This window comes from Choristoneura fumiferana, chromosome 7 (genome assembly GCF_025370935.1).
Source record: "Choristoneura fumiferana chromosome 7, NRCan_CFum_1, whole genome shotgun sequence".
Taxonomy (NCBI): Eukaryota; Metazoa; Arthropoda; class Insecta; order Lepidoptera; family Tortricidae; genus Choristoneura; species Choristoneura fumiferana.
This window is the reverse complement of record NC_133478.1, coordinates 4505482-4525579: the sequence shown is the minus strand read 5'-3', so window position 1 is coordinate 4525579 and position 20098 is coordinate 4505482. Positions and strand designations below refer to the sequence as shown.

Genomic DNA, 20098 nt, shown 5'->3' with positions numbered 1-20098 from the left:
CTTAAACTTAGCATTAACAAAACTCCATAATTACCTCTCTTATTTAAATCTCGCAGTTAATCCATCTAAGTCTAAAGTTGTTGTTTTTGGTCTAAAATCTAAAGCTACTTTGCCCTCTTTATTGTATAATAATACACCTCTGCCAATAGTCACAGATACCAAGTTTCTGGGTGTCATATTTTGTCACAATTTATCCTGGAAAAAATATGCTGAGCATTTAGAAGTCAAAGCCAATAAAGCTTTTAATATCCTTAAGTCATTGCGTGGTACAAAATGGGGGGCTGACCCCAAAATATTACTTATGCTTTATAAATCTTTAGTTCGCAGTCATTTTGAATATGGGTTTATGTGTTTTGCTTCAGACCATAAAATTATAGAGAGTTTAGAAAAAATTCAAAATAAGTGCATGCGCGTTGTGACTGGAGCATTTAAAACCACTCCTATTGTTTCATTACAAGTAGAGTGTAATCTCCCTCCAGTAACAATAAGACTTGCATATTTGAAGGAAAGATTTGTTGTAAAACTACATGCTGAATATGACAACCACCTTTTAAAAGAACTCTTGAATATTAATCTATTGCCTTTCCAAAAATCTTTTTATGTTTTGCAGGGCCTATCTGAATTTAGCAGTTTTTTAAATCAAATTAGTATACATAAAAGCAATAACCACTTACCTTGCTTCGATGGGCCTTATGAAAGTAAATTTAGTCCTATAAATGTTGTGATTGATAATGGTCTCTCCAGAAAGGAACAAGTATATGAGAAATTAGCTTCATGGAATGGGTTTTAAATTAATTTATACAGATGGATCAAAGAATGAGTCTAGTGTATCTTCAGCTATATACAACTCCGAAACAAAATGGGTCTTGGTTTCAAAATAGACAAACATGCTAGTATTTTCACAGCTGAGGCATTTGCTATTCTTTGTGCACTGAAGCACATATCAAGGCAAAAAGAGGCATGTAAATGGGTAATTGTCAGTGATAGTATGAGTGTATTAAAAGCTATAAAAAATAATAAAGTAAAATCTAATACAAATTATTTAATTTTCCTAATTAAAGATCTTTGGTCTGAGCTTCACTTAAAAAACAAATTTGTTATTGAATTCATGTGGACTCCTTCACATATAGGCGTATCTGGTAACGAAAATGTAGATTTCTTGGCTCAGTCAATTGCAAACTCTCCTCCATCTATTGACGTTAGTTTTGATGTCCTACTCCCATATACTGATGCTATTCCAATACTGAAACAAAGAATGTATGTTCAGTGGAAAAAACAATGGGATCATGTTGTGCAAGTAGAAAACAAGGGTTCTTGGTATGCTGCCTTAAATGTAAACTTACAATCTGTATCTTGGTTACGTAAAGGTAATATCTATCGTAATATAAGCTTTTACAGCACAATCTGTCGTCTTAGGTTAGGTCATTTTCGCCTCAATCATCATTTGCATCGTATGAAAATTATAAGTGATCCTCGTTGTGAATTGTGTCAGTCAAATGAGGATCAAACCATAGATCATATAGTTTATCATTGTTCGTCTTTCGGCATTCAGCGCCTTGTGCTGATGGACGAATTAATCCGCATTTACGGAGAACCACATCTGGTCCCGCTCTCTGTTCAAGAGCTGTTAAAGAATCATTCTACATATGAACCACTGTACAACTTCATTGTATCAACAGTAAAAGAAATATAATTTGTCTCATTAATGTACAAAGTTATAATATTGCTTCATTCTCTGTATATTTCTAATTTTCTATCGTTTCAGTGTAGTGTAGGTTAGTTTAAGTAATTGGTAAATCAACTGACAGGCGTCAAATCAGAGCTGTCAGACTATTTCCTTACAGGGATTTTAAAGGATCATCTATGTAGGTTACATAGAAGTTTTAAATAATTATCTGTACTAGCTTTTGCCCGCGACTTCGTCCGCGTGGAATAGTAACTTTGGAAAGTATTTAAGTTATTTAGGGTACCTATTCTGCCAATAATAGAACATAGAAAATTCTACGGTTTACTGAAAATAACCTATTTTAATACATTGCTTTAATCTAAACATTTTTTTTTTGTTTTTTCATTCTTTGGTAAAACATAAATTTTTGTGGGTAGCCACATTTTAGCAAAAACGACGTGTATTCTACCCTGCCAACACAAAGGACTAATTCTTCATAGTGAACTCTTGACATCTTACGTCCTTTATTGTAAGTTAGGGAAGGTAGGATTATAATTAAGACGGCATTCTTACTAAGCATAGCTACAACATGTTTCCGATAAATATACTTGTAGTAAACTTGGTTTGGACGAACTTTCATCCCCATATTTTCAAGTATGAAAAATGACGAAATGTGAAAAGAGCCGGAACAATGTTTTTAGGGTTCCGTACTACCTCAAAAGGAACTTTGCTGTCCGTCCGTCCGTCTGTCTGTCAAGACCCTTTATCCCGTAAACGCGCGGAGTATGTGTCGAGTTGAAATTAAAAACCTAAACTCAGGTCAATAGTCCCGGAAGCTGTGAGAAAATTGAACTTCTAAGTTAACGCAATCAAATGCTAGTCATTAAAAAGGTGTTTCCATACAAATCGCCTTGACAGAAAGTTATAGGGTACTTCCGGCTGTCCTAGAAACTTGGAATTTGTATAAAAGTAGCTTTATTAGCATTTTTTTCTTTTATAGCAAAATAAATAAGAAAAATCTGAAAATCATAATTTTTCATGTCTGACTGTCTATGTCAATAAGCCATCTAAATGACCCCACATTGCGTACATTTTTGCTTATGAGCTTAAAATAGGCTCTGCTTGCACTGAATATTCATAAATACCTACGTACGGAACCCTTAATGCGCGAGTCCAAGTCGAATTTAACCGATTTTTTTAGTTCTTATCGAATACCTAAACACAAAGATTCATCGATTTATCTGTGATAATGACAACGTTCATATAAATTTTCATCCCCTATTTCTCCCCTCGCAGGTAAAATTTTCAAAAACGCTTGAACAAATATATATCTATTTATTTTTTATAAGTGCCCAAATGCCAAGTTTCATAAAGAACCATCGATTTATCTTCGACAATGACGACCTTCATATAAACTTTCATCCCCTATTTCACCCCCACACAGGAAGAATTAAAAAAAACGCGGGAACAAATATCTATTTATCTCTTATCACGTGCCCAATGCCAAGTTTCATAAAGAACCATCGATTTATCTTCGACAATGACGATCTTTATATAAACTTTCACCCCTTCATAGGAAGAATTAAAAGAAAACGCGTGAACAAATGTCTATTTATCTCTTAATCACGTGCCGAAATGGCAAGTTTAATAAAGATTCATCGATTTATCTTCGATAATGACGACCTTCCATTTGAATTTACATCCCCTATTTCATCCCTCACAGGTCGAATTTTTAAAAAAGCTCAAACAAATATCGACTTATTTCTTATTAAGTGCCTAAATGCCAAGTTTCATGGTTTTATCTTCGACAGCGACGAACTTCCACCATATAAACTTTCATCCCCTATTTCAACCCCTTAAAGCGTTTTTTTCGCGATAAAAGATAGCCTATGTTCTTTCCCAAGGTCTATTCTATCTCTGTACCAAATTTCATCCAAATCGGTTCAGCGGTTTTGGCGTGAAAGCGTAACAGACAGACAGACAGACAGACAGACAGACAGACAGACAGACAGAGTTACTTTCGCATTTATAATATTAAGTATGGATTTCTGGATTGAATATTTATACACCGGACTTGACTATAACTGAAGAAGTTTTATTGGATGTGACAACATAGAAAGCAAACACTGAAGAAGTTTAACTGGATAAGACAATATAGAAAGAATACTAAAGAAGTTTAATTGGATATGACAACATTGAAACAAATACTGAAGAAGTTTTATTGGACATGACAACGTTGGGAAAGAAAAATATTGAAGAAATTTATTAAATTGACATGGAAATAATATATAGAAGTTGAAATAAATTATAAGTATTAACTGATGACGAGGCGATATGGTCCCTGACTTTAGCCTGTCCGAACGGACGAAAAAAAAAAAAAAAAAATCTACCCATGAAAATTAAACTTTCCGAACAGGAGAGATGAAAAAAGTATATACTTTAGTATAAACTCGATTTAAGACGTGAGTTATCCGGGTCATTATATTTAATATACTTAGTATTTTCAAAACTAACCCTTATATTTTTAGTCTGTTACGTGGCATTTTTTATAAATACAGTTCAAATGGCTTGTCTTGTAGCTCAACAATAAAAGTGGTATACCTTAAAAAGTTAAGGACACTTTTTTAATTAAAAACAGGCCTAGTTAGGTTTTTTAATATATAAAAACCCCTTTTTTTACTCTTTCTAGATTATTACCCAGGTTCAGAACCATTGTACCTACTCTAGACCACCAAATCGTCAAATATTTATTTACAAGACCAACAGTGATTGTCACCGTCCCTTAAATATCACAAAACTCTTCAGAATGTCGAAAGGTCGTTTACAGAGCTTCTTAACAAAACAATTGCTTCGTTAACCGAAGTTTCCCTGGTTAATAATAACTGTACGATTGTTCTATTTAAAAATGTATGAATCCTTACAAATAAACCATTTATTGCTCCACTCTCTAATTTGTCGATTTTTTAAACAGCCTTGGAAGTTTCGTTTCTGTGTTGAGAAATATATTTTTCACACCTCTCCTTCAGAAAAGTAACTTTTCCTCCCTGACAAGAGGGAGCAAAGTGCAACTTTTCTGTTCAAGGCTTTTCTAAGTCTTTTATTGCAAATGTCATTTTTTGAAGTTGATAATTGTAAAGCCACGCCTTTTTCTATGCTGGTTGTTTTTTAATAATATTTAGAATATTTTAATTCAAGTTCCTTAATGCTCGGTGTGAAAAGTTGTATGTTTTAGATTTTTTTAAATTGTACCACCAAAGAAGCAACACGAGTATTTTTGCTATAAAATTAGCCTGCATATTGTAAAAAAATATATTTTAGGATGCTCAACATGACGGTCTTATGAAATTTGACAGATTGCGTACAAAAAATTGTTGCTACCAATCCTACCAAAAACAGTAAGTAGCCGTATATTTAAAAAAAACTTTGTGTGTTTGGTTTGCCAACCTGGCGCCCATCCGAAATTTGACAGATCGCGGGTAAAAATATCTGCTACTGGCTATTAACTCTGCCAAAAATAAAGTAAGAAATAAAAAAAAAAAACAAATTTGAGACATTTTTTGAGAGTGCGAATGTAAACTTACAAAAAAGGAATCATCGAGTGCTAGTGACATTTCTTTCCTATTAATTGTTTAGCATGAGTTTTTTTTCGTCTACTATTCCTGTAGGTAATAGTTGAAAAAAAAGCAGATTATGCATCTCGCATTAAGTAATTTATATTGCCCTCATGCTTTTCAAAGCCCTCGCTCACGCTCGGGCTCCAAATCGGCAATCGGTACAATAGTAAATAACTTTCTGCTTGGTGCAAAAATCTACTATTACAATGCACAATGCACATGCTCGGAAAGCGCTTCTTGACGTGGGTCAACATATCCATAGAAAATGAGTGATTCCTGCACGCATACAAAGTGTGCAGAAAAGTTGTATGGATTTTACTTTCCGCACTTGTGCGAAAAAGTAATTTTTTAAATTACCAAATCTCAAAAAAGTATTTCCAAAATATTGTTAAAAAATAAGTCTACTCGTAAAGAGTCATTATAGTTAGGCTTTGAACAAATAAGAAAACGTTTGATGCAACCAACTGAATATTTACTGATAATATAATACAGATTACTTTAATATAAAAACATGACATAAAAGAGAACATTCAATTTTTTTTTCATGTAAACTGTGTTTTAATTCCGTCTAAAATTATGAAAAAAAAGTAAAGAAATTCTTGAGTCCATTTTGGACCGTGCGACGTCAAGCGTAGCACGAAGCACGAACCAATCATGGTTACCCGTTCGCGCCTGTCATGAAACCCCGCCAGAATGTAATTTTTTGATAAGTAATTAAAATGAAGAGTTCAAATGATGAATTTGCATCTGATTTTACGCCCGCCTGCCGACCCCACGAAGCACAAATTGTCAGTGACAAACTCCCGCCGACTTAATGAATGCTGAAATACGTGAACTATAATATACATACTACCTAAGCTAATAAACATCGTAAATTGATGAAATAACCTACCTCTACACACATAGATATTATAACATCTACCAGTACGTCTTATTCTTGTTTATTTGCTTTTATAAAATAAAAAAAAAGCTGTTTATTTCATAAAATAATACACGTACGTTTCATTAATTAACTACTAATCCTTAATTAATAGGATTGTTGCAATCAATGGGTTGGTTGGTTTTTTAGAAAAATATGGCTCTGTCCATTGGAGGACAATTTTGCCAGTGTCTAGTAGGTTTTGCCGTTGTACGGTAAAAAAATCTATAAAACGAAATATGAGAGGTAATGGTGGATGAACGATGACAGTGAAAAACTACCTATTATACCGATTGTCGGAAAATAATTTCAAATTTAACGGTGACAACTGTGAACTGACTGACATCAATATCAGCGTGACAGATACCATAGATAGTCTATGTATCTATGGCCATAGACAAACCAAGATACTTGTCGATTTACTTTTTAGGTAAAGGGATTAATCCCATGAAAAGGTCAAACAAAGTTTGAACATATTTTTGGATATATTTTCGTAACCTTTAAGTATTTTTGGATCAGAATAGGACAAAAGTGTTCAAAAACCCTATCCCTCGAAGGGAATCAGGGTACATTGGTAAAATATGAACAATGCCAATTATATAGAACACATAAGCCACTCAACAAGACCATATGATGATGATGATAAATTAAAAAAAAAGTGTATTTTATTGTTTAACACTCGTATTTACTAACTTACACCTGGCTATATAGAGCAGGGTCCTCAAACGATAAAAAATGCCATATTAAAAGCAGACTAAATCTTTGAAATCTACGCCTACTACTCCACATACGGCCACACCTTATTTCTCTGAAAATAGATCCTTTCACCAAGCAGAATAAAGAGACACAGTATATAACTACAAGCCAGTACGGTGAGAGGCATCTGTACATGTCCAAATTGTGCCTGGAAGTGTGACAGTCGGCATTCAGAAGGGAAAACCACGTGGTTTGTTAGCAGTCTCGGGAGCACGCCAGTTTCTTTGGCCCGCAGTATACTGAAAAACATTACAAAGCTTTAATAACAAATAAATATTATTATTATTATCTGTATTTATTTTTGTTCTTAGATTAGGTTTTTAAAATAGTTATAATAAGTAAAATACAAAAAGTACAAACAAAATATAAATATTATAAAAACCTAAACTAGTTTGCCGCCGGTAACGGGGCAGGGCCCAAGCTACCGGTGGTCAGGGCCGCAGAGTGAGGAACCTTCTGACAATGCGTACCGTGTCCAGTCCAGAAGTACCGCCTTCTGTATCTGGCCCTTGATCCAGCCGTCTAGCGAGAGCCTCTTGAGATGTTGGTCGAGGCTCTTCGCTATTAGACCGTTTGCCGAAACAATTATTATTATTATTATATTTAAGCCCTTATGATGCTTAGTTTTAAAAGTTCATTATTTGGTTTAAACCAGTCGAGTCATAAAGTACATCAAAATTGCAAACTTGCGAACAGTGGATAAAGTCTATGGGAGTTACCCTAAAAAAAAATTTTTATTGTACCAGTTTGTCGGCGTGACTGATATGTACTGTGACTGTCAGACATGGCGAAACTATAAGGGTTCCTGTTGACTACGGAACCCTAAAAACAGGTTAAGTATACTTCTTTCATGAGTTTACGAAAACCTATGGAAATAAAATATATGTGCGCTTAATTGCAGGATAGGCGACAAAATAGAGACATCGATTCTGAAAGCGGTGACATTTATTTTCAACTACCTTTTGCCCGCGGCTTCGCCCGCGTGGAATTCGGTTATCGCGCGCCGTTCCCTCGGAAACTGTGCATTTTTCCGGGATAAGAAGTAGCCTATGTAAAGTACTCTCTGGCCCATAAACAATCTCTATGCCAAAAATCACGTCGATCCGTCGCTCCGTTTCGACGTGAAAGACGGACAAACATACAATCACACTTTTGATTTAATAATATTAGTATGGATTTACTATTACTTATGACTACGGTTGCTTACAGTTGAACAATGCGCCTTAAAGCTTACGGACAGCATTCGATATAACCAGTAAATACAATTCTTTTATATGTTATTTCGATATAAATTCGGGCGATTCATGACGAGGACAAGCTAAGATGGTAAAATTTCTGTCAGACGGGCGGGGTAAATGTAGCAAAATTTCCTCACGAATGACTGTTTAGAGAATCCCTTCGGAGTAAGGGAGACTATCCATGTCTACTTAAAAGTATTTTAACTCTTTATCGTACAGTAATAAAGTTATACAATTAACAGACGTTACAACGGCGAAGTTATCCCTATAAGAGATCTGTTTCTTTTTTTTTCCGTAAAAACCTTCTGAATAGTAAAGTTTTCTGAACCAACTTGAAAAGATGGATGAAATCGGTTAAGTGATCAACGGAAATAGTAATTCATTTTAATATATATTGTAGATGTACTTACATACCTACCTATAAAATAAGATTACGTTAAGTTATTTTTCATCCCAAAAAAGAGCAAATTACGATGAATGCAGATGAAGTTAAGCCATCGTTGAGTAAGAAATTATAAGAAATCGCTAGAAATTATAAAAATGTCCAGTTTCTGGAAAATGAGCCCTAAATGTCATTGAGTGTAACATAGAAAACTGTCAAAAAAGTAGCCCAAACGTATAAAACTTTCGAAAAAAGACGGTGTCGGTCGTAGTTCTAAAAGCCGCTAAAGTTGGCAACAGTGATTATAACCGATTACATATCATCGTATTGCCATCGCTAGCCTTGCTAATGGACTGCCGCCTAGGGCTCAGAATAAGAAATGTGGTCCACTTCAGATAACGGTTAAAGGATCTTGGATTTATGAGTATTATTCACGATCGCTGTTTAAGGTTATAAAAAATTACCTGTTTATCGAAAAAACTTTTTATTATTTTGCTTGATGATTTAGGTAATTTCAAAAAGCTATAAAGATAATTTTATAAGGTTCAATAATATAACATAAATAAAATTGTTGCTGGACATGTCCGAGATGTAGAGGTATTAAGAACAAAACAGGGACAGTGTTCAATAATTCAAGCTCGCATCATAACACAAACATCTATTACTAAAATTAGGTAGTTAAAGTCTATACAAATTGCTTTGTTAATGACAGATTCATATGAGGATGACAGATGACAGAGCCTAGATTATTTCTTCTTTTGGCCAATATGAGCGCTGCGATAGATTTCATTACCCCCACCTAGTCGCACCCTCCCAATAAAAAGGTCCCGGCACAATGACACATTGTTTTTAGGATAAAAAAAGAACAATCGTGTGCAAAATATCATGTCTGTTAACTTAGTGGTTACACCGTATCATAGCATGACCGTAATAGGAAAGTGTCAGGCAAACACATATTCATTGTGTTGAAAAGCATTTGATGTCTCAAGGGCTAAGCCACTGAGCTTTACTGAGCCTAAAACCTCATATTCTGAGAGGTTATTGGTTGCTCTATCAGCTGTCGACGGTATATCGACGATTTCTAGAACAACCTGTATGTTATTTTGTCTTTATGCAGGTACCTTGGTCTGTACTCTTGTTTTTTTTTCTGTTGACTTTTTCAGAGTTTTGTGAAGTATTTTTTTATTTTATGTAATTTTATTGCTTCGACATTTTAATTATTTTATTGTTCGTTTGATATTGTTCCTATTTCATAAATTTGACATAGATTTATATTCTTGTTTTACCTTTAATTATTATTATTATTGAATTGGACTCTAATTTGACATTGTAAATTCTATTTTTATTTTTGGCTGACGTCATTTGACGATACTTTTGTGAATTTCTTATTAACTGACATGTGTCTATAATGTATTTTTTCAAAAGGTAATGAATAAATCTAATCTTATCTAATCTATGAGACGAGACTATGTCCACTAGCACGTTCCTTGACCAACCGTCGCTGTCGCGTGCCATGTACAGAGCGTAAAAAACGGTGCCGATACGCTGCTCATGGGTATGACACGCCGTTGACATTGACATGTTGTAGTCCGTGTCGCATTACATTCCGTCCCAGATACGATCCTATTACGGTCATGGTATGAAACGGTGCAGTGGGTAGAGACCTTAAGCTCAGCGGCGTCTTTAGCCCATGTAGCGCCGGTGTGCAATTATTACTTTCCAGCCATCTAGGAAGCGCGCGGTCAAATTGTAATAGTACAAAGTGTGACAAAGTGCCGCGGCCGGCGCCCCTAACACCGCAGCGCCCGTGTGCAACGCACACCCTGCACTATAGGTAAAGACGCCTCTGCTTAGACCCGGTAAAGCACGGACCTAAAAATTCCTCCAGAAAAATATGATATCAAAATTGATTACCTTACCTTATCTTAAATTCCTCAGTGTACTTGAAATTCTTCGATGTGAAGAAGTACTTAATGAAGTTAGAGAAAAGGTCGACTTGAAGAAGGTCGCAAATTATGTCTTTATCGTAGACTGAAAATTCAGAATTTTTATTTAAATGTTACCTACGGAAATAGGTATTGAGAAATATAGTGCTTAACTGTCAAGCAATGGGATGTCACTGTGACTTTACTACGAAAAGGTTCCAAAGTGGGTCACAATTCAGTTAGTTCCATAGTTCATTCCATAAAATCCTGTGCCTTGATCTTTATTTTGCTTAGACAGAGTGATTTTTAGTGACCATCAAAATTTTAACATGTGACTCGGTATTTAGTAGTAATCTATCTAATACCTTTAAATAAGCAACTCTTGTATATATTTAAATATATATATTTCGGGGATCTCTGAAACGGCTCCAACGATTTCGATGAAATTTGGTGTGTAGGTTTTCGGGTGGATTGATTTGGCTTGGTCTTATCTCTGGGAAAATGCTTGTTACCGAGTTTCAGTCCGAGTAAAGCTCGGTCGCCCAGGTACTAACATGAGTAATTTAACTCTTAATATGGAGTGCCATACTAGGTACTATGGGCCTGTTCAAATGAACATAGAAACTATTCACATAAAACATTTCGCAGCGAACTAATTGAAACTTAGTCTTTCTGAAGCATTAAAACTTAGATTGTTGCCTCCCTCTTCCCCCCTTTTGTCCCCATCTCTCAAACCACATATATATAAATTGCGTACTGAATAAAGTAACACTCAAGATGTTCACGCTCTTTTACCACATTAAAATTAAATTATAGGTAAATAAGGCCCTAGTTAAAAAATTAATGCACTTTGAACGTTTTTAGTTTTAACCCCCGACGCAAAAAGGGGTGTTACAATTTTGAAACCAATATCTGACTGTTTGTCTGTAGTATCGTTGCTCGCAAACAGATAGACCGATTCCAATGCAATTCTTATTACGTATCTAAAAGCGAGTTTCTTTGCGGCGGTTCTTATATAGTTCATAAAAATCGCTTTTGCCGTTTTAACACATGATTATGATTAAATTTATGATTAAATTCATGTATCAAAGATTAACTTTAAGATGCTAAACTTACTTTTCACTTCTCATGCTCGTAAAGTTGGTATTTATGCTGGATCTAGGCGACATAAAATGACTTTTATGCTCTATTTCATTAAGTAAAATCTTCGTCTAAGACCAAGGTGTCAACAGCCACAAACAAAATAGTTTCTTTATATTTTTTTAAGTACCTGAGTAATTTTTAATTTATGTAAAACTAAAAATCAATCAAACTACAAATTTACAATTATACAGCAATCCATGAAAAATAAGAGGTAAGTACCTAGTAAGCGAACAACTGTTTTCACTGTTGCTATTTCATTTCCTCTCAATCGAAATGAAAAGCAGTGTAAAACTCGAGCATTAAACCCATTTTCCCCTCGACGTGTCTATCCAACCTCGCCGTACCGGCTCGGGTGGCTATATGAACGTCTCGGTTAAAATGACTCGTTTTATGCTCTTGTTGTACAATCTACTATTTCATTTATTTCATGGTCGCCTTGTGATTAAAAACATTTGCATGTTGCAAATCATAATACCTATATCGAAAAAAAAATTTAGGTACACTTACTTTGCTTCATGACTGGATACAGAGATGTGTAATCGGATAACAAAGCAGTTTTCCCAGTCCTCACTTCTTCCAAGCCCTCGGTAATGTTGACCACGCGAATATGGGCAAACTTTCTCTGAACATAATTTCGGATTTCGGAGTTCATCTGAAAAACAAGTCTGTTTAGCCATTTGAAAGTATTATAAGGGCGCACCAATCTTTTAGCGCAAGTATTGCATTAATTTAATCCCTTGCTGTATCATTACTATAAACTTTCGTTTCGAAACTCATGTGTAAGTTAATCGAGGATTTAGGTATATTACAAATCACACACTGTAGAAACACGATTACTTCGTTTTATAGAAAAAAAAAACCAAAGTCGTCTCTAAAAAGCAAAATAAACCCTTAATACGGCGTAAATATTGCGCGGCAGGCCATGAGTTTCTGGATGATAAGATAACTAGATATTTTTTAAAAATGCATGTGTATGTATGTAGGTATGTTTAGGCGTAGAAATGTTCGACGTGCTACGTGACCAAGACTGCTCTGTCAAAAGTATCCAACAAAGAAGAGAAGAAGAGATTAATGTAAACTCTTTCTCTTTTCTCTTTCTTTTTGTTTTAGTAACACGAAGAAAATACCTAAAAACGTGCACGTTCTGACTAATCTATCCTATGCCGCCGCACTTCCCCACTATTCCAATCCACGAGTGCATAAAATACTTAATATCGAATAGCGCTAGAAGCTCGGTGCCCCCTTAAGATAGATAAGGAAAACATGCGTTAGCTTGAAAAGTGCTATCAACGAGCGGTGACACAAACTATTAGAAATCGCCAGATCTCTTTATTATATTCCGTGGATCATAAAAATAAGAGTACCTACTTATTCGTAGTGATACATATTTCAAACACCTTTGATGTCCCTGAGAACTTTTGGAAGTTTTCTAACACATGACATTTATTTGACGCAGATACACATTTTATTAGCCGGGAATTTCTCTCAACTTCACGGGCACGTAAATAAATATTTTACTTTAGTCACAAATCAATTGAGGATAATAAAAACTTTCCCAAAAAGACATTTTTCTTTTCAGAATCTGATTTTAGTTCAAGGTTTAGTAATCAGTAAAAAAAAATATTTCTCTTTATAATACTAATAAAAAGTCAAGAAGGAACATCACATTTCGAGGTTAGCAGCAAAATTTATGAAGGAATAGCGTTTTCAAACCTCTTATAATAGTATACAGTGCTACACTCCTGAAAAAGTGTAATAATAAGCCCATCAGAGAGATTATCAAACAATATTGGACATGTAATATTCCTTTTGTCAAATAAACAAAAACATATACAGATATAGCCTGTTAAAAATTCGTGTGAAGTCACGTCTTGTACACTTTTTATTTAGACGTGAAGTCGCGGCTCTGCGTTTCTCAAATTTGACGAGCTTTATAGCTCTGGTTGTTTGTTTGATCAACAGATGTAAAACAAAACTCTCTAATATTTTATGATAATCTAAGTGACCGACAGTAATCATACATTTTCAACCGACTGCAAAAAAGGAGGAGGTTCTCAATTCATCTGTATGGTTTTTTTAAAGAAATCTAGCCCATTAACGAATTTTATTTTCAGCTACCCCATTGGTGGTATCAAATAGTATATTTATCATGTCTTCATTTCTCGCTTCATGTTTACTTACAAATAGAAGTAATGTAGACGAGATTAATACACGCATGATATTTCTGATATGAAGTTTTCATAATACCTCACGTTGTTTTTCTTAGAATCATCTAGATTCTCACGCGATATTGAAAAAGAAAATAATTAAGTATCTAGAAGCCGTGGGAACTTTATTTCTCACTAGATTGTGAGATATAATGAAAATAGCCCTGAACATATCACATATTTAAGACGTTTACTTATGAATTCCTCTGAAAGTCTAGCGTTTTACTTGTTTTTATTAAAGTTCTTCTGACATGGTATTGAACGTACGGCCATCAATACAGTCTATGGGCTGTATATTTTTGTATAATGAACAGCACTGTCACTGTCTCCTATGAGGTTTTCTCGGGGTTTTGTCATGTTTTAGAATTTGCTTTTAATAAACTTATTCACGTTATTATTATTCGTAATTTCCTGATCCTCTAATACCTACATGGCAACTATATAAGTAGTTGCTAAAAGATATAAATTAAATTTTCCTAAGTATGGTCGTATACGAGACTGGAGTCAAGATTTTGCGATGGCTTCTTAGACAGATGTGTGGAATTTTAACATGGTATTAACAGTTGCAAGGGTCCACCCTGGTTCGTGATTCAGTTACTTCAACCGTACCCAGTAATATAATACTTAACTTGTTTAGTTAGTTTCTAACTTTGCCTACTTAGTCATACAATCACAATAATAATTATTAACTTACTTGATCACGCTGCTGGATGAGGACCTAAAACAAACAAAAGGTGAATAATTATTTCATTTCATGTATGACGACTGAATAGCTAATTCACCAGGCCCAGTGGTGTGTCCCTGATTATGACGCTACAGTTTCTGGGTTCGGAATACCGATTAAACATAAACTAGACTTAACGGTCTTGATTCTGTAAAAATATCGGGATAAAAATTAACCATTGTCAAAGAGTAACAAATAAACACAACAAAATTCACATTCATAACATTCATCTCCAGCGTAAATACTACGTCTCATTTCTGGGTATTACCGTATAGGTCTACAGCTTGGCCTTTAGTTTCAACGTAGGCTCAAAACGGATTGAAAACTTCATACATGCCATATTATAATTGTTTCCCAAGTTACCTCATGACACTGCTTTCCTTCACCAAAAACTCAAGGTGAATTTACAAAATGTAGTTATTTATGACATTAGTCTAAATGAGATCGGAGATCAGCAAGCGCAGCGTAGAACATCCACCAACGAGATGGATGGATGACGTGGTTAAAGGCCCGGGTTCAAGGTGGATGCAGGCCACTTCCAACCGGTGCAACAGGAGGTCTATGAGGGAGGCCAATGTCTAACAGTGGTCTTCTTACGGCTGAATGATGATGATGATATTGATAGGTTACATTGTCACCTGCATAACAAGGGCAACCTTGTCCAACACGACATTATCGTAGCTGCTGTCAACCAGCATCTGAAGATTCATTACATTGTCGGAGTCATGGACCAAGTCGGAGAGCAGGGTAGATGTGTAGTAAGAGTAGATGACGTAGGTGAAGAGGAAAAAGCTGAAGAAGGCGATGCGACGCGACGTTAGCTCCATGGGGTTCACTGGAAGATCTGAAATGAGGGTAGACGTGAGACGTACCAGCCAAATGCGTACCAAGTCTTCCAAGTACCTACGCGTCCACTAGATCCAAAAACTAGGTCCACGAGTATTTACGAGTACTCACTAAGTCAAATATATACGAACCTATGGGTACTTACGAGTATTGTGTTCGAGGTAGAAGTGATTAAAACTTTCTTTTATACCGTATATAGGCTTAGGACAGTCAGCTGCTTGTTTCAAGAGTATAAAAAAAGATTTAGCTAGTTATAGAAAATGTTAGTTATTTAGAAGAGAGAGTCCATGATAAATCCTTTTCTAAAAAATATGTCTACGTAGGTAATTATTTTCTTTCTTTCTTTCTCACCTTTCGATGAGAGGTACTTATAAAAAAAGGTATCTATTTACAATTGCATGTACGAGTATGATATCTACACTTACAATGTTGGCAATAGGCACCAATAGTAATGAGCAGTTCATGTGATATGTAGCATTCTAGTTTGCTGCCGAGCAAGCGTTGTTCAGCGCGGTTGAGGAGGTAGAAGAGGGAAGAGACCAGCAGGATCATGGCAAAAAGGCAATGCCATACGGTTGTGGTGAATGGCTGGCTGTAGAAGTTACTGACGTCTGGGTCCGACCGCAGCAGGGTGAAGCCGAAGCTAGGGAACAATCATGAGTACATTTTAAAATAAAGTAAAAGGAAGGCAGTCTGGAAAGTACTATATAACTCTGTCATGGCTAGACGCTATCAGCGGCAAAGCAAACAAATTAGTAGTATATAATTCATGGTTCATGGCGAATAGAAACATAGAAACTTGTATACATACAAGGAACGTCTGGATCGCAATATTGATTGATCTTACTCGCTAACCTGAAAACTATTACAAAAATATTAACAGAGTTCAAAATATATTTTTTAAATTTCTACCAGTTTGAAGTCGGTACCTCAGTATGAGCCAACAGGATTGGACCTATAGTCGTCTACCTTGCCTACATACCATACAGACCATGCAAGTACAGTCAACAAAAAGTACAATCAGCAAAAAAACCGTTTTTATTGCATGCTTTCCACAATACGGAATCGCAGTGACGTGCCGTATGCGCACTGTTTTAAACACATGCTCTCCACACCGCAAGCTTCAAATACGGAATCGCAGTGACGTGTCGTAAACTTCAGGTCTTTACCGAATAAAAGTCGTGTCGTTAACGGCACGGCACGTCACTGCGATTCCGCACCGTTTGCCGCAGCGGTGTGGAAAGCAAGCAAAAAAACGGTGCGCATACGGTGCTGTCACCGTTTTCTAAGCAGCGGTTTGATCGCACCTTTAAAAATGAAGTTCTTGAATAGGTAGGGACTTATTTTTAACTTTCTTACCTATAAGAAAATATAGGCATTATTGGTGACGCATTGACCAATGAACCGATCCAGAACGTCCTAGGCTTCACATAAATATCTACGTGGTCCATGAACTCATAAATGGAACCTTTTCTTTCATAATAGTCCAATTTCGTCTTAGCTTCTTTAATGTAGGTGATGCTGTAAAATATTATGACACATTTTAAGATTGGGATAACATTTAGGTAAAGACTTTTCTAGGATTTTGTACCTCTACGAGATAAAGGAATCCTTATAAAATTTCTTTGTTGTCCGTATAAAGGTATCAAGTTGAAATGAACATATATACTGAACGGCAAAAAATCTGGCCCTCAAGTGCAGTTATAGGTAACTTTGTATGGAGAGGGGACCAAATTTAGTGCCGCTCAGAATATATTAAATTACTTATTTAGAACTTTAGTTTCTTGTGGCCAGAAAAAGTATTTAAAAGTTCATCTGACCAAAAGATACAAGCTTTTATATTAGTATTTTGAAAGTTTTAAAATAAAATCTTACAGTACAAGTCAGGAAGAGGCCACAAGCCGCGAATAAGATCATAGAAATATTACGAAATTATCGCATAGCCGGACATAACCCGTACTTACTTAAATTGAAGCATTTCTTGTAGAAGAAGCAAAACTTTGCATCCAACTTTAGTCTCCCTCCACATATAGTCGTCATCACAAGCCTTGCTGCGCAAGACCGTGTCGCAGTCTGATATGGACGCGACGGTGAAAGTTTCATTCATGGTGACCTAAAATGGGTGCGGTTAATATAAACTAACCCGAGTATCTACCGGGAAATCTCGGAAGTTGGTAGCTTAAGGCCATCCCCTATCTGAATGACCTCACGCAATCCATCTCCTTCGGCCTCCCTTCCTTGTTCTTACCTTACAACACTGAACATAATACTACGTCCGCTCGCTCACGTATAACACTAAAATAAGTTTTTGGTAAAAATATAATTTTTAATACAGGATTTTTTTTGCCGACGTGTCTTTTTGTTGACTGTACTTGTATTGTCACCCAAACGTTATTCCCAAACTTTATTTGAATACCAAATTTAAAGTCGATGCCATTAACCGTTGAAGAGTTATGTCCTGTGGAGACAATCCTGGGCGGACTACCAGGATGTCACTCTCAGATTATTGTATTATCACCAGATTTACATAAGTTTACCAAATTTCAAGTCGATCGGATTACTGAAAGTGGGTTACATTTAACTTGCAAGATTTGACCCAAACATAGTACAAACGAACGGAGCAAGTTAAATAAAAGCTTGGAATAAGCAGTGTCCTATAACTAGTAACTTAATTTTTGATTAAAACTAGTCAAAAGAAAAATCATAGGATCAATTTGGAATTTTGGAGAATATTGCGTACGAGTCGCGTCGTGTGTTACGGTTTCCCCGTCCGACGGCCAAAAGGCGACTGTTCGTAAATATTTTCTTAAGAACTAACTTAATAAATAAATATTTATTGTCATTCAAAAATCGGCAGATCTAATTAAAGTATACATCATTGTAGGCAAACATAATAGGGAGTATATTCTAGCTCCAGAAAAAGGTTCACGGAGTCTAAGGGTTTTTTTAATATCACTAAACCAAATTAAAGTACAATTATCAAGCTAAATATTGTAATCCATGATGACGTGGCGGCTAAAAAGCACTCACTGTGCAATACTCTACAAAAAAATGGGTACCTAGGTATCAATAAATCAATGTAATTTCTAAATGTCACAACAAAATCAGACTCACCATAATAATTGCCGTAAAAACTTTATGATCTTCAAGGCAACTTTCCCTTTCGGAATTACGGCGTAGAATAAAATTACGACCCTCACACCTTTACGAGCGTGGGAATTCCTACAGCCTAACCCCAATTTAACGAGGTGCCAATATTGACACTACTTGAGGAAATTTACTAACACTTCATTAAGTCAAACATGCAGGGCCTCGCGGGAACTTCTGCATTTAGTATTTTACCCCGAAGTAGACCCTTCTGTTACTTCTGTTACAATTCCACTTATATTATAAATGCGAAAGTTTGTAAGTCTATTTATTATCTCTTCACATCAAATTCTAAGCCGCTGAATCGATTTAGACTAAATTCGGTACCTATACAGAATTACAGATAGTTCGAGTCCCAAAGAGGACTGCGAGATGAATAGGTACATAGATCCCGCGGGATAGTAATAAACGAATTCTACGCGGACGGAAGTAATAGTATATATAGACGGTAATAATAGAGATAATACTCGTAAAAAAAGTCACGGTGGATTTTTTAACCATCATTTTCATTATAAGCCGAAATTAGGTGAGTGAGATAGGCAATCGCTGTGGTCATCTACGTATGCTGCAAGGCCTCCACTGCTGGACATAAATCTTCCCACAAGTCCAAGCAGCCTTAAACAACCTGAGTTGGCAACTTTTGGGTTCTTTATTTGCTTGCTAAACACGAGAAAGTTATGATCTTGCTTCTAAAATGTCATCAGTTTCACTTTGGCCCCTCGACGAGATACGAATACATTAAGCATTAAGAAAAGTGAAAAAAAGGTTTACCTGCGCAGGTCGACTGGAGCTTGTATGGTAACCCACCTGTGCAATTTTTTTCATCTGTGCAGGCGACCGGAGCAAAACCAAAAGTCAATTTTCGAGTCACACGTACGGTAGGCTAAAGACCGCTCCGATACACCGGAACGTTCCTGCAGGGCTACTACGAAACTCGAAACTCGAATCGAATCTCGTGTCGTGCGGTCCCTCTGACACTTAATTATGTACTATTTAATCCGAGAGCGAGAGGGACCGCACGACACGAACTTCGAGTTACGAGTTTCGTAGTAGCCCTGCTGCACTCGTTACGGTTGACCTGAGAGGCTATTACAAAATTCGAAGTTCGTATCATACTAGTACCTTTCCTCTCACTTTCGTATTAAATAATATAAGCGTCAGCGAGACGACACGATACGAAGTTCGTATAAGAATTCAAATAAGAAATAAGAATTCGTAGGTATAAAGGGCCTGCACAGTTAATCTCTCCGGCGAACCGTAACGTGTACCTACGGCCAACTTTAGGATACTGAGAGTATCGCCACAATACAAGTTATAGGCAGTAGATCGACTTCATACTAGCGCCCGAATCGACGCCCGCACACAGCCAAGCGTCATTTACACGGCCGCAAACCAATCTTCGCAAGACAAAAATACTGAGTCGCAGTGCCACTTCGGTCGCTGGTCGACTGCTGTGCGTCGCGCCACTCTATTCGCCCCGTTTCGATTCTGTGTCGTAGCTATTAGCGCTCAGTACTAATCTTCAGAAGAA

At 36.1% G+C, this 20098-nt stretch overlaps 1 protein-coding gene and 1 long non-coding RNA gene across 2 annotated transcripts; both read right to left on the bottom strand.

Annotated features, from left to right (window-relative positions):
* Nucleotides 1–1027: 1027 nt before the first annotated feature.
* Nucleotides 1028–1843, bottom strand: LOC141429381 (uncharacterized). Its single transcript, XR_012451525.1, has 2 exons — nt 1344–1843; nt 1028–1243 (listed from the first exon to the last, which is right to left on the bottom strand). It is a non-coding gene; the product is annotated as an uncharacterized lncRNA (long non-coding RNA).
* A 4920-nt stretch (nt 1844–6763) lies between these two features.
* LOC141429850 (ionotropic receptor 75a-like) lies at nt 6764–18576 on the bottom strand. The gene is made up of 8 exons (XM_074090412.1): nt 18535–18576; nt 17385–17533; nt 15846–16063; nt 15213–15418; nt 14545–14568; nt 12151–12295; nt 10495–10606; nt 6764–7194 (listed from the first exon to the last, which is right to left on the bottom strand). Exons 1-8 carry the CDS (start codon nt 18535–18537, stop codon nt 6978–6980), a joined length of 1074 nt encoding a protein of 357 aa, XP_073946513.1. The 5' UTR covers nt 18538–18576; the 3' UTR covers nt 6764–6977.
* Between the last annotated feature and the right edge of the window lie 1522 nt (nt 18577–20098).